Source organism: Scedosporium apiospermum (assembly GCF_000732125.1).
Source record: "Scedosporium apiospermum strain IHEM 14462 chromosome Unknown SEQ_SAPIO_0095, whole genome shotgun sequence".
Taxonomy (NCBI): Eukaryota; Fungi; Ascomycota; class Sordariomycetes; order Microascales; family Microascaceae; genus Scedosporium; species Scedosporium apiospermum.
The window spans coordinates 235,874-258,821 of record NW_015971796.1 but is presented as its reverse complement, the minus strand read 5'-3'; the positions used below and the strand labels follow the sequence as shown (position 1 = coordinate 258,821).

At 51.5% G+C, this 22,948-nt stretch overlaps 4 protein-coding genes and 1 pseudogene across 4 annotated transcripts; 1 reads left to right on the top strand and 4 right to left on the bottom strand.

Annotated features, from left to right (window-relative positions):
- Nucleotides 1-174: 174 nt before the first annotated feature.
- Nucleotides 175-2,076, bottom strand: SAPIO_CDS4907 (uncharacterized protein; the record flags this gene model as incomplete). Its single annotated transcript, XM_016787351.1, has 3 exons — nucleotides 175-1,469; nucleotides 1,771-1,784; nucleotides 1,847-2,076. The coding sequence occupies 3 exons, from the start codon at nucleotides 2,074-2,076 to the stop codon at nucleotides 175-177; spliced, it is 1,539 nt and encodes a 512-aa protein (XP_016643026.1).
- Nucleotides 2,077-2,689: 613 nt separating this feature from the next.
- SAPIO_CDS4906 (D-lactate dehydrogenase [cytochrome], mitochondrial) lies at nucleotides 2,690-4,401 on the bottom strand (the record flags this gene model as incomplete). The annotated part of the gene is made up of 2 exons (XM_016787350.1): nucleotides 2,690-4,069; nucleotides 4,126-4,401. 2 exons carry the CDS (start codon nucleotides 4,399-4,401, stop codon nucleotides 2,690-2,692), a joined length of 1,656 nt encoding a protein of 551 aa, XP_016643025.1.
- Nucleotides 4,402-6,703: 2,302 nt separating this feature from the next.
- Nucleotides 6,704-7,150, bottom strand: SAPIO_CDS4905 (uncharacterized protein; the record flags this gene model as incomplete). Its single annotated transcript, XM_016787349.1, has 2 exons — nucleotides 6,704-6,810; nucleotides 6,919-7,150. The coding sequence occupies 2 exons, from the start codon at nucleotides 7,148-7,150 to the stop codon at nucleotides 6,704-6,706; spliced, it is 339 nt and encodes a 112-aa protein (XP_016643024.1).
- Nucleotides 7,151-8,174: 1,024 nt separating this feature from the next.
- On the bottom strand, nucleotides 8,175-9,013 carry SAPIO_CDS4904 (uncharacterized protein; the record flags this gene model as incomplete). Its single annotated transcript, XM_016787348.1, has 4 exons — nucleotides 8,175-8,302; nucleotides 8,373-8,642; nucleotides 8,728-8,898; nucleotides 8,971-9,013. 4 exons carry the CDS (start codon nucleotides 9,011-9,013, stop codon nucleotides 8,175-8,177), a joined length of 612 nt encoding a protein of 203 aa, XP_016643023.1.
- Nucleotides 9,014-17,674: 8,661 nt separating this feature from the next.
- On the top strand, nucleotides 17,675-18,040 carry SAPIO_CDS4903 (annotated as a pseudogene; the record flags this gene model as incomplete).
- Nucleotides 18,041-22,948: the final 4,908 nt, after the last annotated feature.

The window sequence follows — 22,948 nt, the reverse complement described above, 5'->3', positions numbered from 1 at the left end:
ACGCAAGTCCCCTTGTGTTCCTAGCTGTTTTGGGGATACCCTGGAGGCAAAGGAATCAAGCACAAATCCCCCTGTCGTGTTGCATTCCATGATATCTACAGAGCCTGTGCGCATCCCCAATCTGATCATCTCCGATGCCGTATTATGCAGACATGTTCCCGCACTCTTTTCTCCTCAAGGAACGGCTCTGCTAACCCTTGGCAGAGCCAACCGTCCATGCGAGAAGATTATGTTCTTCCCACCAAACCTACCCGGCTCCCTCTCCCCACCATCATGTCGCATGGGTGGGATCGTACTAAGTGTATCCTGCGCACCAATCTCCACCGACAGCTTCTGGCCCCTATCGATGAGGAACGCTGTCGGCAGGAAAGGAATGGTAACATTGTACACTTTACCCTTCTCGACCGGCGACCTAGGCACAACAGGCTGCGAAGGCACCTTGACCCCCTGATCTCTAAACCCTTCGTCAATCTCGTCGCGATGTGAGAGCCGCCAGTACCCCTTAGCGAAATGTTCGTTTGGCTCGCTGTGGTTTCCCTCCAGGATAACCGGCTTGCCATGGGCGTCAAGGACGCGCAACGTCAGGAAGATATCCTGGTCCTCGGCCTCCGTGGCGACTTCGAGCTCGACGTAGGGCGTCCCCAGGATCTCGAAAGGTTCGCTGAACGGAAAATCGAGCTCGAACGTCAACGTGCCTGTGAGGCCCGGGTACTCAAATCTCTTCTTGCTACCCGTTGGCGGTCGTGTGAGAGTCAGGGTTTGAGATGGCGTTAGGTAGAAGGAGATGTCTTCGGCATCTGGGGGCGGAAATGCCTTCTCGTCTTCGCGGTAGAACGTTTGGTTACCGCGGTGAGTGATGAGTCGAATGCGAGGCACGGAGAGAATGCCAGACTCCTTTTCCTCCTTTAGGAAGTAATCAAGGAAGCTCTTTTGAAGCACAACGTGGTCCGGGTGATAGTAGAACTCTAGGTGGTTTCCCGTGTGCATTTCGAGCCATTTATGCTTCGAAGAAACACCGTTATAGGCACGGATGTTGCCGGGCAGGTGGAGCTCACTGTCAGTCCAATTGCCTGAAATGTAGATTGGCACCTCGATGTCGGAGAGTTTTCGGAGTTCCTTCAGGAGCCGCCACGACTCGCCGTCCGGATATTCGTCCTTGCCTACGAGAGCGGGATAGTCGACGCGGTTCGCGGTAAGCTGATCGGCGGAGAGTGTCTCGCTGCCAGATTGGGAGGGGACAACGATGTTGTTATACCAGTGAGTTTGGAAGTTAGCGCCTATAATCCCACCTTTGCGAGCTGCCTGGTACAGGTCCACGGCTGCCTCGTATGTCACCACCGCGGATAGATGCGGAGGTTTCTGCATGGCAGCCCAGTATCCTGTCATGCCGTAGTAACTGATTCCACTGAGTGCTACCTTGCCAGAGCACCACGGCTGTGCGCTGGCCCATTCAATCACATCGTACAGGTCTAAACAGCGGCTTGTCAGCCCAACTTTCTGCTACTCCTACTCCAAGGCTAGGGGGAGTCCTGATGTTTACCTTGGCCTTCCGAATCAGCCTGGATCTGAATGGAGCGTTCCATTCCAAAGGGGTCAAGGCGCCCTCGACTACCTCCAACGCCTCGACTGTCCACTCTCACAAGGGCATACCCGTACTCTTTTGTCTATAGATCGTTCAGCTCCTACGCTCGCTTTTGCTCAGGTCCCCCTAAACGATCAGGTGGACAAGTTGCGGCGCCGTCATTCGGAAGGATACAAAGCAGCACTCACCCAAAGAAGAGGATCTAGTAACTCAAAACAAGCATCCGGTCCCAACGGCTTGATGCGCTTATACATGTTGACGTACATATCAGTCTTTGGCAGACCGAATTCCAGGACAGGTATGTCCTTGCCGTAGGGGCCTAAGTTGAGGATTGCAGGGACCTTTTTGCCTTCTTTCGACGCCGAAAACGGTAAGAAGATGTCGGCGCAGAGCTCGACTCCATCGCGGAGTCCGACGTAGACATTTTTGATCCGAGTGTATCCTTCTACATCGGTGGTATTTGTCATATACTTTGGTAGAGTGAGGTCTGCCATCGTGCCAACAAACAACTTGATCTGAAATGGGGGCTTAATTCATATGGCCACGCGGCTTGTTCATTGGGAGGGCATGGGACTAGAATCCGGGGTGCTAACTACCACTCAGTCGGGCACTGCCTTGATAAAATAGAACGAACCTTCGAGTTCGATATTGGTCTACCGTGCCCGTACCCGATAACCCCCTCACCGCGGACCTTCCGCGTAATACCCCGCAACCGACTCACCCGGGAGTTGAGTTCTCCGCGTATTCCTCCACATCCCGAAAGCTCCCCGCAACACAAGACCTAAATTCCGGTGAGCATCCGAAAAGGGAGAATGTCGCACCCTTCTCGTCGCCAGCGTGGGAGCGGTCTTTGTTTGTTTTTACAGTACTCTAGGACCTGTGAATACTCCCCGGCAGAACCACGCGGACATAGCAAAACCCCAGGATAATGTAAATCTATTTCTATAGTCAGATTCGTGAACTAGAAACAATGCTCTTTGAAGATGTAGCAATGGCACCCCATACAGATCAAGCGAGCAAAGCGTTGATAGATCCGATACTTGGCAGGCACGCGCCGAAGTATCCAGCCAGCATCGCCCTTTGTACATGCCAGCAGACGAGAGTTCCTCACAATTCCAACACTTTCCCAGGATTCAGCAACCAGTACGGGTCCAGGCTTCGCTTGAGAGTTTTCATCACACCAATAGTCTCCGGACCCACCTCCTTGACAAGACAGTGTTTCTTTCCCAATCCAATCCCATGCTCCCCCGACACGGTTCCCTCCATCTCGATCGCTTTATCCACCATATCTTCCACACAGCGACGCACCCCATCAGCCTCGGCCACCTTATTAGGATTGTACATGACGGCTTGGTGAAAGTTGCCGTCTCCGACATGACCAAGAACGCTAGAGAACAACCCGAGAGTCGATGCGTTGTTCTTGGAGTGCTCAATAATCTCCGCCATGCGCGACAACGGGACCGCCACGTCCGTAGACCAGATCTCCGTGCCCTCGGGACGGACTGCAAGCATCGCCCACAACGCCTGTTTTCTCGCAGACCATAGGCTATTCATCGCTTCTTCCGAATGGGCGACTTGGAGTTTATCGCTGCTGAAGCCCTTGCAAACCGTCTTGACTTGTTTGATGGCGTCTTGCACCGTGCCTTCCGTGCCGGAAAACTTAATGAATAAGGTGGGCTTTTCCGCCCACGTCTTGTTTCCTGACTTTGCCGTCTGGTTGATCACCCTCATCTGCATATCGTCCATGAGCTCCAAGGCCGCGAGCGGCAGGCCTTTGCGGATCATGATGGACGCAGCGCTTGCCGCGTCTTTAACACTTTCAAATGTGGCAGTGGCAACGGCGAAATTGGTGGGCAAAACGGCAAGCTTTAATGTCACCTGCGTCACGATGCCGAGGGTGCCTTCTGAGCCCGTAAACAAGGCATTGAGATTGTACCCGGCCGAGGACTTTCGAGCTCGGCGCCGTGTTTTGATCACCGAGCCGTCGGCCAGGACAACGGTGAGGTTAAGAACCCAGTCCTTCATGGTTCCGTATCTCATAGCGTTTGTGCCACTACAATTGGTGGCCACCATACCCCCAATGAGCGCCGTGGGGCTGGGATCCAGCGGTAGGAAGAGCCCCGAGGATTTGATCTCCTCGTTGAGTTGGACCCAATTGACTCCGGGCTCGACAATGATGTCCATATCTTCCTCGTTAAATTGCAGGATTCTGTTCATCTGCGATAGGTCGATGGTGATTCCGGAGTATGGCGCGCTGACGTTACCCTCAACACTGGATCCGGCACCGTAGGGTATCATGGGAACTCTGTGTTTGGTGCAAATCCTCGCAATGGTTGAAACATCTTTGGTGCTCGTTGGGTAGACGACTGCCACCGGGCGAACCGTGCTGTTCGATGTGGAGCATTCCGAGTAGCCATGGCTCTCGATATCATCTTCGTCCATAGTTACAGCCTCGTCCCCAAGTGCAGCTCGAATCTCGTCAACAGCCTGCAGAGATGGTTAGTCTCGGCGGCACCTCTGGGGCTCGAGCTGGCGACCCTCACCTGTAGCATTTCCGACCTGCTAGCGTATACGGGGCCTTCCGAGCTGTTACGGCCATCTGCCGGCTTGTCTTTGGTGCTCGCTCCAAAGCCAATGGTTGTCAAAGCTATACCTGAGGCAAGGCCTACAAGTCCATAGCCGACCGAAGACCATCTGGGCTGGCTTTGGGTCGACTTGCTATGGTAGCTCCTCGCCCGTGACGACCGTAGAGGCCTGCATCGCACTGTTCGCAGGCAATGGCGCTCGACCGCCAGCACGCTACGCGGTAGTGATTGCATCTTCTACGAGAATTCCTAGTCCATCTTTGTTATTACCTTTGAGAACGCAACTGTGCGGGTGGGGAGTCATTATTGTCGGGGTTACAATCTTGCAATCACGACGTGGCCTGTAGCACTTTTTAATTACCGCGCTGTCCGGATAGACTTACAAAGTAAAACTAGTAAATCTCAAAGGGGCGGACAAGAAAGAACACAGCCTCAAGGCTATGGTTGAGATCAACTGGGCGGGCGGCTTGCGGTGTGCAAAGCGGCATCGGTAATTCGACAATTCGACCATCTTCTTCAACTGTACGAAGTATTAATAATTCGGAAGAAATCAATCTCGGTAAATATGACGGCAGTTCCCAAATGGGGAAAGGCTCTCGACAGGACTCGACACGACAGGGATCGTAGAACGCGGGGCACGTCTTCCCCATCCTCCACAGTGGCCGGCGCTAGCCTTGATGTTCCAATTATATCCGAGGACGATTTGGCGGAGAGCGGCAACGAAGGAGCAGGAGCCTGGGCAGTTATGAATATGCCCCCCCCCCCGGAGGGGGACAGATCAAAGCCATGAAACGCATTTGTTCACCAAAGGCCATGTTGATATGTTGATAGTGCAAAACTCCCTGCCCTATCGTAACTACAGGATGCGGTGGATTATCTCTACGCTCATTGTAGCATCTGCTGTGGGAATACCTAATAATTCTGATTTTCCTCCTGCTCTAAATAGGATCTCTGGTAAGGTGAGAGCTCGACATCGGGAGTTCGACCTTCCACGCGATTGCCGTGACATCGAGACCTTGACGTCCTCGGGTTCATGAATGGGAAATTTCACTTGCTCTCAACCAGGCACTATGCAGGGGGCAGGACGAGCACACCTGGTTTGAGACAGCGACCCAGAAGTTCCTTAACTTAGCGCGTTGGCGGCGCCGAAGAGACCTGGTCTTCGACTGGTGCAGGGACGCAAGACCAACGTAAGGGATACGATACCAACGGCGAACTCGTCGTAATTCACCAAGTTGAGATCAAATGCTTCTGAAGTTGGCAGATATGCGGCAGCCATGGATGGCAGCCCCTGCTCCGGAAAAAAAAGCCGTGCCCCGGGATCCGGGAGACAAAAAGGAGGAAAGTGAAGCGCCTTGCAAGTCAGGCCTAGAAGCACATGGGAAAAAGCGGCGGAATGGTCCAAAGGTCACGAAAGCGCTTTGAAACGGGAAGGCTTGCATTGACCAGTGGGAATCCCAAAGTCGGGGATCACATCCGTAAGAGAGGAGATATCGAGGAAAGAGGAAGAAATATAAGATTAGTATAAGTGAAATAAGCTAGCCAGCACAAGAAGTGCTTGGAATGGCCCTCAAACAACTGAGCAATACCGAAAGAATAAAAAAGTGTTATCTGTCTGTCCCTCCTTCTACCTCTTCTTCCATCTTGTCGGACGGGCCTCTATCCTCTTATACCCATGAGACCCGGGATATCCTCCGGCAGCTTCCGTCATTCCTTCCGCCCTAACATAAACACAATATACACTTGGAAGTGATGCAACTAGTCTTTCGAAGATTGGCATAGATGATCCAGTGCCTGTACGGGTGAACGTCGCTTAGAAATACAAACTTGATAGACCTGGCGAATTGGAGTATGGAAGCAAATGAGAACAGTGGAATGTCCTTGACTTGGATCTACACCATGAAAAAGTATTCCGGATAAAATAATGAGTCTAATACTGATTATATGATTTAGTACTGTTAGCAATGGTTCAGAGGCATTAGAACACATGCCCAAACTAGGAGGCCAAGGCTCCCTTATCTCTATCATTGCATCTGCAGGGTTCGGGCCGTTGGGTATCCGCCTACCAGGGCAGGTAGCGTTGGGATGCGGGTTATGTGGTGGGGGCATGCAGCTTTGCTCCTGCTTGGAGTCTTCGCCACTATTAGGGGCGTGTACGCGGCAGTTTTAGTCATTGTTGGGCAGTTTCAAGCTGGCACCGTAGCGAGGCCATTCCAATGTGCGGATAACAGTGATATTATTGTTGCCGAGGGCTGTGGGGAATCCAGGGAATGTACTAGAGAATCTACTTGGTCGAATTGCCTAGTGTGGAACTCACGAGGCGCACTTGGTAGGTGATTATTGGACTTTATAACGAAATAACACAGAATGTAATTTTGAGACCACATGAGAGTTTGATTCTCGATGCATAGTAAAGAAAGCCCGCCCCGTATGTTGAATCGGAGTTGGCCAAAAGTGCGTGTATTTGACGGCGTACAACCCCTTCCCCGTCTAGGAGAAATCTTCTCAGCACCAAGGTCTTCACTTGGGCTGACCCCTAACAAGCCATTCTTGACGACATGAGGACGGCTTCATGGTTGAAGCACCCAGCCTCATCGACTGGCATAGCCGGACCTCCACAGTCGGCATACCGATACAAGTTTACTATGATGTGTCAGTGAGGAACACCCGCAATCTATTACGCCCTACCACTCTCTTGATCCCATGGAGTCCTAGGCGTAGCAGGCCAATATTTAACTGGTATCAACATACCTGCGCAACCTTCCTGAAGTTCATGGATATCCACCGATATGGTCGGGTACATGAAATTCTGGCACTCCTCGACATTTTCATCCGGGACGACGACCATTCCATGGCTCTGGATATCGCAGCCCACATGGTCAAAGATGCTGTACATGGCGGTAATACCATTGGGCAAGTCGGCGGAGGCGCTCTGGATGCTGAGGGCGAGGAGGACAAGCGAGTTCAAAGTAGTGAAATACATGATGTAGAAGGATGTGGACCAAAGACCGTGGCTGGTAGCTTGAATCTGACTGTTTCATCCGAAGGAATCGATGGTAATGTAAGGTACTGATGGTAGGTACTAGGTGGATTCGGGGATGGGTCTCGTTATTTTTATACTTTGCTTGGTAGCTGGGGACAGCTCAGTACTCCGAGGTGACCCTGGCTCAGTTTACCGCAACAGGCCCGGTACTATCAGATCACACCTGATTTGCAGCCGTCTGTGAGGGGCAAAGTAATATGGCTAAAGACAAACTAATCCCGGGGTCGTGTTCAGCCTACCTGCTATTACTACAATATCTAGGCTCTCGCAGAAGGCGCGATCATGGACGGAGAGGCCTAGTTCATGAATACTAGCCAAAGTCTAACGAATACTCCGTCTTGTTCATGAAGCGTACAACAGGCTCGCAACGATGCTGGTTTCACTGGCACTGTGTTGCCCATCAAGATGGCATCCCTCTTAGATACCAGCGTGTCTCAAGCTGTACGAAAACGCGTGTGAACTGAAAGGATCGGCTTCAGGCTCACAAAGTCTCCCGAGGTGAGTCGCGCAGCAGTCTAGTATGGCACGGCAATGGCAGTTGCGTAAACAGTTAATATGGGTGAAATTTATCTTGAGGACAACGCCAGGCCCGCGGACCTGCCGTTACTCGAAGATCGCTTCGCGGGATCCTGAAGTCTTATGAGTAGACTTGCAAATAGTCTTAGTTTGTTGCCCATTTGTCTCTGATTGCAGTCCTGCCAGACCTGTGGCCTGTTTCATAATCAATATATATTACCTGCTTCCTTGTCGCCGGCTCAGAAAGTCCCTTCCATGTCGCTAAGCCAAACTAGGTCATTTTCTCCGCCAAGACTCGGGAATGATGGCCTGGATAATATGTCGGGATAGTTCATGCAGATGGATATTCCCTTCCTCGAGTCGGTCTTGGCAAACTTTATTCCCAACTCCCAACTGTTGATATTACCCTCGGGCGGATCAATAGACTCTCCGCTTGTTCTGTAACCCCCTATTGTTCAGGGCCATAGAGAGACATCGGGAATGCGTTGTCTGAACTTTTTCTACGCATGCCTAGGCATTTACTATGCTCCTTGGCAGTAGCCTGGCTCTTGAGATAGTTCAGGAAAATCTCGGGGCCTAAGAAGTCTCGCTCGAGAAATTCCTCATATTCAATCTCCCCTCCTACGATGCGGGCTATCTAACTAACATATCATCACCGGACCCCCCGGTGCTGTATAGTTCGTGGGCACGGGATACCATATGAACACCTTGATCCCCGGGTCCTCTGAATCGTATGACCCTGGAAATGCTAGCATGTCCTCTGCCTCTGGCTGAAAAGTCGCCGTGCCACCAGTTACTCTGATCTGGGCACAGGATATATAGAACTGTGCACCGCCTGTTGTGCTCGCAGAGTGGATACCAAGGTGCTCGAGGCGGAGAAGGTACTCTCCATCTTCGATGCATTCCGGAATGGTCACTGATAGTGTTTTATTTCCTTCCATGGATTCAGTACCGGTGTACATCCGGGGAATTGTATGTAAAGGAGGTGGCAGAGAGCTTACCAAAGTTCGGCCAAGTCAAACGATCGCCGGTGAGGGTTGGCTCGTCGCTCGAAATTTTGATCCAAGTCTTGCCCTTGCCATCGAAGTCTTCAACTTTCGTACCCGTGGGTGCTTTTGCCATGTAGAACTGAAGGGGACCCTGGTGGATGATGGACCCGTAGCCTTCGAAGGCTAGTAACTTCCGGTGTTAGTATTCCTATGCACAAGTTTATTCCAGTCCCGCGATCATTTACGTCCACGTACAGATTGTAGACCCTGCAGTCACATCGAGTGTCTTAGTTCCCATATTCGTAAACGGGTCTTAATCCATGCGGTTGCACGTCATGTTGGGTCCGTAGACGTCAGTTTCTGGGTGGTCACGGTTCAGCCACGCTATCTCGCGGATATATTCGAACGGTTCTGATGACTCGTTTTTGTAGATTGTAGTGTGGAAGTGGTCTAGGGGACTTTAGTGACTCTATCTTGCCAACTATAGGTTGAAGGCTTACAATGAGCTTGACAAAGGCTAGAGAAGCCCAGAATCGCTAAGATGAACTTCATGACGGGTCGGCGTAGCAGAGCTGAAGGAGAATATTGGAGGCGGACAATCGCAACCTAAGATTTCATGCAAAAACAGGAGTATGGGAGTTTTGCCAAAGGGGAGCCGACGTGAAGGTTATATGCGCATTCATATCGCCTCAACTCGGCAGTCTTTTTGACTTGCCGATAAACGATGGGTTTCGGACATCCAGCTTAGCGTAGGCCGGCTCATATTACAGTCTCAGCAATTACCACAATTGCCCTTGGATAGCGAAAGGGTGCAATGAAGAGGTTCTGGATACGCCAGATAAAACTGGTTCGCATATCCATCCTTCTGACCATTTTCACGCGACGAGTCTGATCTTTAAAAAGCCGGCCAGTCGTGGGGCAGGTCTTAACCGAGGCCCTATTATAATACACGAGGCACGTGGGCTTAAAAGCCGTCTTGTTTCGGCATCATTAACAAAATATATGCGGTCCTTTAGGAAACCAATCTGGATGAATGGATCCGCTGTGCGGGGAGAATCCGTACCGTCCAACCTGCTGGGCGTAATTAATCCAGGCCAAATCTGGAAATAATATTCGCCAAGCATAAAATCTCATCTGGATCCCAACTCTCTATTCTCGAGGCTTCACTCCTGTACCTCAGGCACCCGAAGCCCCAGCATATTCACTCCGCGTAGACCCGCGCTAACATGAGAACTCGGCAGCTGACGGTATGCCAGAACTGCCGCTCGCGGAAGCTCGGGGTAAGAGGGTTATCTTGTCATCAATCATTCACTCTACGATGAACTGTCGTTTTGAGGCTAACCACTTGTCTCACCACCGGTAGTGTGACGGAAAACAGCCTGCTTGCTCCCAGTGCCTCACCAGGGGTCGCCAGTGCCCCGGATATCACGCCGACTTGGTTTTCCTCCCTCCCCGGTCATCACGGTCTTTCCAGACCAATCTGGATAGACTTGGGATATCAAGAACTACACGGGAAAGACGCAGCCCCCACCCCGAATTACGCAGCAGTTCTTCTCCAACAGTCTCCCGCCCTCTGGCGTGGCCACTGTCCGACGTTATTTCATTATGCGTTCAGAACTTTCTCCCTGCCAGCGAGGTGTCGCGGTTATCCAGCCTCCCCACCACATCCCTTTCTCGCATGTGCGGCGCATGGATGGAAGTTCTGCCGAGGCTAAGTACCACTTCAAGTGAGTACTTTCTTTCGCCAGCAATTCGAGCGCTAGCTCTATCCATCTTTGCCAGGGGCCGTACTGGGCGATCTCCCATTCCAGCTGCGCTAGAAGCTCGGTGTGACGCCTTGTGTACCTTACGGGACGCCGTCCGCCGAGAGAGCGCCTCGTCCTTCAACGCCCTTGCCGCGTCAATGATGTGTCTATTCATGTCAGAGGTGAGCTTTGTTGAGTTTCTATGAATACCATCTATCCATACTTACGTATTTTCCGTTAGATACTGGTACCGACTTCTGCTACTGGTAGCGCCGTCCATGCCGAGGGGGTTGCTACGTTGATTCGGCAACGTCCACCCGGATTCTACGCTTCCGGGCCTGCCAACAAGCTATTCGTACTAGGCTTTCGGCCCATTCTTGTTCGTGGTCCTCTATAGGCTCCCGGATCCACAGTCTAACTGTCAGTTATAGATCATCCACTCCTTCGTCACCCGAATCCCGTCTTTTCTTGCTGAAGCTCCCTGGAAGACTGAGCCATTCAGCCATATACCTCCAACTCCCCTTCAAACGCTCATGAATGACGTGAGCGTAGTCCCGACAGCTCTCAAACAGCTTGACGACTGCAGAATGGCACCAGCGAGTATCTCAGTGTCCGTCGCGGAAAATTGTGCTGCGACAATAGTCGAAGTGGTTAGCAGCCTTGCGGCAACCTATCAATCTACCCTAGCATCCGGCACACTATGGTGGTACGTGGCCGGTATAGACGGTAAAGCCTCGATCCGTTATCCCAATATCACGTTGGCAACCTATCAAACACATCACTGGGCCTACTGGATCACCTTTGTGATGCAAATCAGGCAGCTGAGGGAGGATTACCCTTGCTTGAGAGAGAAAGACATACTGTTAAACGGCCAAGAACCCGAGAGCGACACGGTCTCGGAGAAGCTCCTAGAGCTATCAACCCGAATCTTTGAGAGCATCGACTATTTCCTCCAAAACGAAATGAAGCTCTACGGAGCCTTTTCCGCCGCTTTTCCTTTCCAAACGGCATGTCATTTTCTGAAGACGGCTGGCGACGGAAACAAGCGCGTATCCTGCGCATACACGCGAGCCTTGGAGATGGTCATTAACAAGGGATTTCAAGACATATTGGCCAACGAGGAAAATCCCTTTAATTACCCCAAACCAACAGCCTAACGTACTGGATATTTTCAAGACTCTGAGATGGTTAGCTGCTCATAGTCCGTCTGGCGGCTCTGAGGTTTTATGGCTGTAATTCACAACAGGAGGGTTAAATACAGAGCAGACGATAGCCGGATTAAATCCCAGCTACGGTAGGACTAACACACATGGAAGTGGGATTTTCGCAAAACAAAATTCCAACAACACGCCCGTCACTGTCTTTCCTCTCCGCATTATCTTTCCCTCTTTATTTCACGCTACCTTTCCTTCTTCCCCACTCCACCTCACTACATCACGTGGGTCTGGCTGACTCATTCGTTCTGTGATGCCCGAACATCCGGCGGGGTAGTTCATCAGATGTCAATGTGCCAATCCGCCAATCCGCCAATGCGACAGGTCCCTTCCACATTTGTTCCATCGGCTTCAGAAAGCGGCTACGATGACTTGCATATCGTCTCATCGACCACTTACAGTGTTGATAGGGTCTACTAGCAACTTCTTCTACGACATCGTCAGCTCGCTTAAGATGTGCAAGAACGGTGGTTGGGAGTATTTAGACTTCGCAGCCACGATTTTAGCATTGGCGTCCAGTTTCTCAAATAAATTCTCCCAAGGTCCGCGTTCTGTCCTTCGTAATGACCTACCTTGTTTGCCATCGCCAAAAAAAAAAGCTAGCCACACCTGGATCACATATATTCTTATCCTGACAAAGAAGGAAATAAGTTTTAGAACTCTACGCAATACCGTCTAGCGGTAGAAAGGAAGATCGAGAACACCTTACAAAGTCTGGGAAGGGGCGGTCGGTGGTGTTACTAGCATACCCGAAACTGCCAATCGATGCAGGATCTAATTCGATAGAAATACACCCGCCTGGGTTCAAGGCCGTTGAGAAGTGAAAGGGAAAGAAAGCCACAACTCATTCAACGCCGATTATTGGAATCGGGCCGATGAGGCGACGGGCGACTGAAGCTCTTGCTCCAACGGACTGCTCATTGGGGGCATGATCGCCACATGTTGGCGACTAGTTGCGGCAGAGGAAGGAGGAGCTGAATCTCTTCTGGCTTGTGCACAAATATTCAGTCTTTTTATTCTGGGAACGGATTCCCGTTTGGGAACCTTTTCCTCAATAGACCATCAATTCCAGCTTCACACTATGCTACTAAATGACAATTACTCGACTAGTTCCCCCAAAGGCAGGTCCTGGAAAGTGAGCAGGAGCGGGGGACCGACCTGTGAGGGCGGAGATAACATCTATGTGAGCGACAGCAAAGTCTCTGCGCTCGCGTCCTTGCAGGGGCTCTCCCGTGGCGCCTCCACTGACATCGCCACCCGAAAGCCATCACCTGAGACAAAAGGCAATCGGCATTTTTGAAGGCGCGAGTCTCTGGGCAGCTCTTCGCTGCGCTCACTTAGAGTCACACTCCTTTTCCTCTCTACTCCGTTCTACAGGTTCCAAGAGTTGATTCCAAGGAACAACCAGCGCGTATCCGATTCTTTTGGAGACCCCCAACTCTCCCGACATTGAAGAGCGAGCGATTCTGGGACGTCTGAGTCAACGGGATGATCGTGGAAGACATTCGAACACCAAACATACAGTACAACACACCGGTCCACGGAAAGGGACAATCTGAGGCCAGCGGGAATCGGGCAGGCGCGATCGAGCACAAACAAGCGAATTTTACTACGCTCTAGAGCCCCTGCCTGTCTCACAATCGCAGGATTCCTCCTCCCCAACGTAGTCTCCCATCTGGCGACCGAACCGTCAGTGCCCGACTCCACCTCCTCTTGAAGCTGGCAATCCAACGCGTGAGGACGCGATGCATACTTTGCGACATTACCGGTCAAAGCTTTCCTACAAACAGCAATTCTATTCATATGCAACAGACCATTCAAGCAACTGCTACAAACCCTTCGATCCCTTGTCGGTACCTGAGATAACTAGAATCATTGGCCAGCAGCCCTACTTCACCTTATTTTCCGCACGGACACCGTTGTCCAGCTTGACCCTTTCTCCTATCCGATTTTCGTCAACAAATTGACGCTCCCGAGACTCTAACCCGTATCCCCCGAGACCCTCAGCCGCATTTCCGAGATCAACACCTTCTACGGCAATACGAAAAGAGAAGGTGACAGCAAACTTGATTCTGGGCAAGAAGGCGGGAAAGATCGGGCCCAGACTCTCATCAAGAAGGGGCCGTACAGCTTTCTCATCAGGCACTTTGCTTGACCTTTGCGGTCGCTTGCAGCTGCGGCGTCACAGACGCTTGTCTCCGAACCTCCCAATCCGCCTGCCAAGGATGAGGATACTGCTTCCAGGGAAGGAAGCCGCTGTTTGTTCAGCCACCTCGTATTCCGGTGGCAGGAAGGGCAAAAGTTCGCCGATGATTCTTTCCATGAACATGATTGAACATGGATATGGATTGCTCATCCACACGCTCCCTGGCTCGCTTGGAAGGAGCAAACAATATCAGCTCTAGTGCTAGATGACGTGGCATGATTCAGACACGTCTGCTGATTGTGTTGTGCAGCTTGTGCCGTTCAGGGACTCTGGCAGTCCCACCATCCACTTGCCAACCCAAAAACTGCATGTTCTCCTCTCTCTCTCTCTTGGACATAAGGACGACACGAGCACCCAATGGAGGGTTATGAACCCTGACCAGTCAAGCTTCATCTTCAGCATCTCGTCCACTGGTTTTACCCCATCAAAGCGGCCCCAATTTCTGCCTCTCAGACAGATATTAGCCTCTCTTCGCAACACAGTCGGTTTACACGAGACTGTTGACATTCGCATGTTCGAGGACTCATCGTCACAAGAGGCTGACATAGTCTCCGTTTACCTCGCCCCCATAGACCGGACTTTTATCTTCCCCGCAACGGATTCCGACGACGATAATGGCGACGGAGGAGATTCGGGCAGCACATTGGTGGTGTTTCAGTGCTTGGATGGGCAGGTCCACGGCTTCACCAAGCATTTCATGATCATGTTAATGATTTTCTCGGCGGCATTAGTGCCCTTCCAGTTGGCGTTCTCTAGCAACTCTCTCCCCCTTTCAAGCGGCCGCTCTTCTTCGACGGTGTGCCAAGTCATCACTCCGACATTTCCGGCCGGAATGTATATCGGCCTTTCGATTGGTCTTGTCGATTCCAACCTTTCATGACACATGAGCTTGTTGATATTCGCACGATCGAGACTCACCGTCCCATGAGGCTGACATTCAAGCACTCCCCCAGCACCATGGCATATGCAGAATATCACGGCCTCCTGCCTCCTTTGCTTCGGTGCCTTACTTGACGTCAGCGATCCATTACTCGAAGCATCCCGACTAGTGCCCTTGGGATGACGCATAGCCCATGTTGACCTTGCCACTATATACCGAACCTTCCCCTGATCCCGAGAGCTTGCTTCTATGAGACAGACGCCGCTAGCTTAACATCCGGGGTCGAATTTAATGTTCCGATACTATATATTTATCGATGACATGCTTCATCTTCCCCGCAACGCAGATCGAAGGAGAGGAGAGTAGAGAGTGACGGCGGCAACCCGAGAAGCAGATTGATAGTGATTCTCAAGGTCGATCCGCGAACTACATATTCTAGTGTTGCTTGCCCTTCCTTTAACCACCTCTACGAGTTTCTGAGAGATACTGCCCGGTCGCCTCAACTCGGGCTCTACAGACGACCACGATACGATGGTGGTAGCCAGGACAGAGCACACCTCGGTCAAATCATCATGGGCGACCCTTACCAGCTGGGGTAAGGGAACGAACTGGAACACCTGCCGCGTCTGAACTGGAACCACAAACGGAGCGCCGTCACCGAGACCAGGGTCAAGTTGTGGGAACACAATGTACCGACAGACCCGTCACCGAGTTGAGACGTTCAAGGCGAGCGCTCACCTGTGTGGTCTACGGCGATAGACACCCAAGTTTTAAATTGTACAGTACATTTTCCACTTTCCACGAAACGCGACGACCACGGGCCTATATTCTTCGACGCCCGCCCTAGTGGCCCCAGAAATCATCAGGGAAATGCTCCATGTTCCCTGATCCCGAGAGGGTATGGCTATGGGACGTCATTAACTTTGCGCTCCGAGTCGAATTCAACGTTGCGAGATGATATATATATATTTATCGATGACACACCTAGTGGCTTGAACCTTGGTCGCGCTTTGGACACTCTCCCAGTCGGTATGGTCTCCGCGGTCCTTCCTTCGTCGCCGCCACGCATGCGTGTCTGTCTCGCTGGGTACCGAGTTCCGCAATCTAGTGAGATGGCAATACGGAATGCATTTTTCAACTCCTCTTCTTAGACTCCCCCGAGAAACGAGACGAGCCTGAATTCGGATTCACGGATGGCTGTATATATACGACAATACTTCTGGAGGCTCGTCCTCAAGACTTCCTCGCCCACATTCCACATCCCACATTCCACATTCCACATTCCACATACCACTCGACTCACTCAGGCAGTCTTTTTCTTTTCTCTTTCCTCCTTCCGTCACACGTACGCAGCTTTCTCCTCAAAAAAATGTAAGTGCCTTTCGTCTCTTTTTTTTTTTTTTTCTTTTTGTGTTGTACGAGGCGATGCTGACAGATGGTCTCCCTCCAGGAGCGACTTCGCCAGGCTTCTCCCCGCGCAATTCCATCCCCGGCTCAACAGGAAACTTTCCAAAACATCAAACTGGGATCCTAGTCCTGGCAGTCCTTGAGTCCATCCGAGTCAGAGGATCTCTACCGAAAACTGGACCTATATTCGCGATTTCGTCCATTACGCGTCATCTGTAGGACCCGTCGAGTAATAGCCGCATGAGCAACGGGACAGGGATTCTTCAGGATGATACGATCAACTTTGACAACTTCAACTTGGGCGGCTGCTTGGGGGCAAGAGATCCCTGTTAATTGCGCTTTCAGGGATAATATACGCATCAATCGTGTTCCGGCCGACAAAATGTTGAAGTTCAATTCACTCTTCAGGAGGGAAGGAGGGAGAAACAGTATCGAGCCCTATGGGCAGGAAGAGAAAACGCTTGGCATAATACGCGATATCTAGTTACCTGCCTACACTTTGATGACCCAGCTCATTGGACGCCTATGATCTGGGGTGAGGAGACATCGGGATTATACTTACACGATGCTCTTTACGACAGGCGAGACACCAGGCTTGCTATAAATGTGGAAGCATGGGCTGCGCGAAGAAGAAAAGAGAGCACTGTACGGCTCCTCCATCTACGGCGACTCGGTATGGATTATATGCTCATGGGGTCTTTTCCAAGTCCGGGAGCATCATTTTCCCGGTCTGGTAACTAGGAGCCAATAGGAACGCCCTGATTTGTTGTCTAGAAAGAAAAGGCGTGTCTCGGCTCTTCGACATTCTTCCCAGCCTTTCTAGGCGTTTTTCTCGTTGGCGGGAGTCTATCTTCGCTGCAAGTCTCATCTCCAACTGCAGCCAGTTCGTTTTCTCCTCTCACAGAAGGCCGAGAACGCTCGGAAGTGCCTGGCGGGCAACCTCGAGGCATCTGGCCCCGGCGGCCGGAGAACATCTATCTATTCGCGTTCCACGTTACTGTTTGGTGCCAACTTACAAGATACGGCATACTCAGTGAAGACATCATTGCGCTCAACATTCAAACTACCTTACCCAATGTCAAAGGGGGGCATCGACCCGGATGTGATACTGGAGTATCAGAAACAAATGGGGTGTTTGAATTATCTCATGACGGGAACTCGACCTGACATTTTTTTCCCAACCACGAAATTCCATGCAACGCCCACCTCGTGATTCAGCCATACAATGTTCCGCCAGAACTGACCCATGAGATCGCCGGCTGGCGCTTGGGGACGGATCTTCGGTTATCATCACGCCCCCCAACCAAGTCCCTCACGGAAGCCTTGACCCGCCAAGCAGAGCTGGTCCCAGACACACATAAATTTCCTGCCCGGTTGCACATCACCGACTGAGATCGAAAACGGCGACGACACCCGTGGAGGATACGGGGCGGAAGTTTACTTCCACCTGTCAAAGGCTGCCTGTCGGAACGTCCGGGAAAACCATGACGCCTAGTATCGGTACAACATGGTCCAGGGCATGGCCGTACTCGACGACGAGGATCACAAAAACTGCACCGAGATGCTGCTGGGGTTCAGCCAGCCGAAGGGGGTGAAGCTGCGTGATTGGGCGGCTCAGCTGGAGAAGAGAGGCGCCAAGACACGAGGTCCTATTTTTAACCTCCAAAGTAAAGGCGCATGGATGGCGCAGGATGCCCTTAACTTCCGAATCTCGTCGCCCCTCAACCCCCACGGATCCCCGGGCCTTGCCACGATGGTGCGGCGTGCTCTGATGCCCTGCCGTGTTACCGATCTTGTCCCAAGCCCGAGCAGCCTCGAGTATCTGCCTGATACCGATGTTGATGCTCAGGTCGCGCCAGGGCTCGTCTACTAAGCTCGGGAGAAGCCAGTGAATGATACTTGGGTCGGGGGACGCTGCTGCCTGCATTAAGTTTCTCGGCTCTGTCGCATTGGGGCCTCATAACCTACGACGAAAGGCACAAACAGCGGAACGCGATCACCAAAGCGATGCCAAGTTCCGTTGGCCAAGAGATACGAGGCAAAGCCCGACCTTGTGTGCGTGTGTGTTTGTGGTCGCTCTGCCTGAGGCAGCTTCGTTGACCGCCCGGCCGCTTCCTCAGATCATGTCGCACATCGGCAGAACAGCGCCAACTACTGCTCGCAACTTCAATTACCTGGCTCTTCTTCCTTTATATATCGCGACGGTCCTCGCACAGGGCGGATGCGTCCGGCGAGGATCCTCCACCTCTTTTTCGGGTTATTTCACCCATGGGAGGCGGAGTCGGTGGCCTGTGTCCACAAATACCTTGCTAGTTATTACAGCAAGGTATTCTGGAGAATAAAGCTGACGCCGCTTCTCGCTGAATGTGAAGACAATGAAGGGGTTATCGCCCACTGGGTATCCACAGACTGGGAGTGCAGTGAATTGCGCAGGTGGTATGCATACTGTTCCGTCCTTCACACAAGCCTTTCCTTCCTGAAATGCATCAGCCGAACCATATCGACGCCCAATCTAAGGGGATAATCGAGAAGACTACTGTTCAAAAAGCCACTCTACTTGAAATATGGGAGATCTTCTCCCAACATGAGGGGTTCAAGACGATGCCCTGCCAGAAAAAGGAAAAGGCATGGGGGTAACCAACCGTCGATTTTCCCGATCTTTGTTTTCTCTGAGCACCCCAACGCAGTGGAGGTCCTGGCCAGTACGGACTCGACTTGGAAGATGTCAAAACATCGCAGATGCTAGTCGACGGCGTCACCGGCCACTAGAAGGAGTCAAATATATCCAATTCCTTCACCAACTAAAGAAGCCTAGCATCAAGGAACGTTTGACGTTCGCCGAAACACTAGAGAACAAAAGATGACACACTAGTAATGTCTACTACATGCTCTTCCCAGACAAGATGCCACCGTCCTTGGGGAATCTTTACCAAATAGAAGACATACGAGTGCCTCCAGATGGAAGAGGCCAAAAATCCTCCGTCACAGGTTGAATAGTCCTCCCGCCAAGAGAAGCAGACGATGCCAGGCACTGCCCCGGCTCTCACGTTGGCAAGCAGTAATTTCGGTGTGGGGCCAGAGATGGGAATATTTTGACAACAAGAACGTTCTTTTAAGTCATCGGTTTGACACTGGACTCGTGCGCAAGGCCAGTCAGTCTTTCAGATGGGGGCTCTACCGGCTCTGAGAAAACGGCTCGGATCACTCAATTCCTCGGAGCTCGTCACGCGTTGGGCGTATTCAAATCCTCACGAACAAGGCATACTTCTACTAGGATTCCAAAAGCTCTCACGCCCATCATGTGTCAGATTTCACCAAGACTCTCCAACCCACGGATGTTGAGGTCGACATTTTGATGCTGCTGTTACCATGGCATGGTTTTTACCCTTGACAGATGCACCTCCTGTTACTCTCTCGTATGAGACTACCCATCAGCCTAAAGGTGTCCATGCAGATGTTGTGAAGACAACTAATCACTTATATATTTCGCCCCCGAATAGGAATTCAGGGGATCCCGGGACCATGTTGTCATCACATGGTCACTACAACACTGACACAGCAAGACAGTTCTATATACCACTCCAATCATGCCCGCATTGCCCCGGACCAAGTCCTCCCTGGCTGAGGACTGCCAACCAGGTCGAACTCTGGCTTTGTCTCTTTCATGTGTCACTCAACCATTCTGGAGGCGAAAGCGGCGTTTTGGATTCTTAGGAGATGCCAATCTCGGTCTTATGCTTCGCTCAGAAGCGAGCATCCAGAACGGGAATGGCCGCAGACAATGTCGCGGCACAGAACATGGTAAAGATGGGGCTACGGAGGCTGTCTGTTAGCAAACAACTTCGCCATCGCTACTGAAAACGCCCCGTGGTCTCGCGAAGGACCTTCATTTTCTGGTAGTAGAATATACTAAATTTTTATCAAACTTAATGACGGCGCTGGAATTGATATTCCCAGTGACATTGGACCCACAAACTCTGGGTGATTGTCAAACCAGCGCTCTTTGTTCCCCACGGAAGGAGAAATGGCCAGAGAGATCCCACCTTTTCGACTGGAGCCACGAACTCACAAACTGCTCGCGCACCTGTTCCTGAATACTCTGGAGGTGGCGATGTTAGCGAGAAAACAATCGACGAAACGGCTGCCCGAATACTGCGAGAGGTTCTAGCTCCCTTCCCGGACGTCCCAGCGCGGCTTTCAATATGCCTCATCGAGTCATTGCGATCAAGTCCTCGTCCAGAAAAATCCTCGTCTTCCTTCCCGCCGCCCACCTCGCCGACCGCGGCGAACTGGACCGAATCCTTCGCTCAAAAGGCTTGCCTAACAGTCCCGCGGGCAGCGATGTCTTTCTCCCGCCGGCTTGGGTGACTGGGTGCTAGCTGGGGCTGAGTGACCCAACCTCCGCCGCCTATGATTTGGTTTTCTCCCAAGGAAATGGATTCCCATTTGAAAACCATTTTCGACCAGATACTCTGGGTTTTCGCCACATTTTCCATCCTCTCCCCAGAATTCAAAGTGGATGAGGGAGACAAATAGCGGAGCTACAGCCAATGTCATTCTGAGGCAGACTCTGCTCTAGGTCGCCATTGCCTCAATAGGCGCGGGGACTGCGAGCAATCATCGAGGGAGGCGGGAAGATCCATGTATTTACGGACCTTCGCGTGCTCGCCGGCTTGTCTCGTGGAGAAAAGTTATTTTGAGAATAGTCTTCTCTTCCCGTCATAAACTATCAAGCAGTCCCTGCTAACTCGTGACAGACGAGTGGACGTACGCAGGGCTGAGGGACCGAGTGAAGAAATTGTCCGGGTCCAAGATCACTTCACGTCTCTTTCTTCAGCTCAGGGCATCATTGTTTGGCCACAGGACAGGAACTGGCGTAAAGGGTACGATCCTGTTCCCGTCACTCGTTCTGTTTCTACACCGACCAACCACGGCCAACTAAAAGCGCAATGTCGAAACCAGACGTGCCGCGACTAGGCCAGGGCCAAGTTCGGAGATTGCCTGAGCTTTTCCATGAGAATCCGGATGGCTTGTCATATATTTTCAGACGACCGTAAACTCTAGAGGTGGCTGTGTCGGCTGCTGGTGCCAGCTCGATCCGCCTGTATCGGTCATTTCCCTTTCCGCAAATTCGGCGAGGACGTTCCCATGTCGAGGCCGGAGAACATACTTCTCCCATCCTCGCCTACCCCTATTTCCCCAGGGCGACTTTCGCCTATTCGTGCGAACTGAGGAACCCATGCTCTAGAGCAAGTTCGAATTTACGGTCTGCGCCGCTCGCCCCAACGTGGGCCTCCAAGCATCACGTAAGTCTCCTTCTAACCCTACCCTTTACATATATACCTATGCCCTAGGGAACAGGTTAACCACATCCCTATGTCATAGCCTACGCGCACAAGACACTTTTCTCATACATTTACTAACACTATGTCGTATATCAGGCAGACAACTGCAAACCTGGTGATAGCTGGCTTTCAGGTCCTAATAATCAGATCTAGTACCTCCTTACCTAATAAGGAGAAAGCCATTAATGACTTTAACAATCCCAAAGTACACTATAAAGTACTTATAATATCAATGAGCCTTAGTATGTATAGCCTGAATATGCAGTCGTGTTGTAGTAAGGGACTCATCATCTAATACTACTGGAACATCTCTACACTTATGCAGGGCGTAGGGCGCCTATCTCGCCTAGGGTAATTGGAACTGGTATATTTCCGGATTTTGAAGCTGCTTGACTTCTTTGTGGAGGACCAGGAGGAGGTGGTGCTCTTGCGTGCTCCCCTCAGCCTTTCGAGCCATTCCCGTGGATGGATATCGCTCGAGTTTCCGTTTCTGTCAATTGCCATTCTATATACTTTTTCAAGGTCTATTCCCAGGCTTTAGAAGCGTCTCCTATCCTCTAGTGGAAAGTATATGCGTCGCTTTGGCTTCGCTCCTCGGGTGCCCGGACGGATACTGCCTCGGGTCTGACAGCGCAGCAGACATATTCGTGTCTCACCAACTATCGACCTTTTCTGGTTCTGATCATAGTATGTTATATAGTTGGTAGCGAAGGTCAAAGTTGGCCTGAAGCGAAGGGCGTGGCCTTGACCCTCACAACCATCGACTCGAGACCCTCACATGCCGCCAGAATGAGGTTAACCTCGCCCACGAGCAAGCCACCACATCCTAAGGACTGGCTACGGCATCGGCTGTTGATCATGTTAACTCCATCGTGGCGAACGACCGAGATGGAGGCCTTAGTTATATGTTTCACCTGACATGTCGTGTCAGGGGCATCAGCCCCCTTACCAATAGGGCAGATATTGTACTATACACGATGTACCAAAGCCCCGTGATGATATACATCCTCCAGCTTTGCGAGTAGTGGGTGGTGGATGAGAAGGAGAGAGTTTTGATACTTCAGCGCTTACGTTACTGCTCGAAATTCTTGCTACCCCGTATTGCCAGATTGAGGTTTGTTTCTTCTATATAGATGGTTTACTAAGACAAGTCCTGTTCGTTCTGGAGGAACTGTGGACTTGATATAGCTCCGGCGACTGGATCTGGATGACGCTATTTTCTTCGCCGAGATGAGATCCAAGTCAGGAACGCCAACAACCCAGGGCGCACACGACAGAACACGCGAGATTCCAGTCCGCGCTCCGCTCTCCAGGGCTCCCCTAAAGCAGGTCCTAAAGGCCGTGATTGCGGATTTGATTCGGCAATTCCTGAGGGAGACACCATCCACTCTTATTTCTATCTATATTATGCATTATTTCCCACCTATGTGGGATTT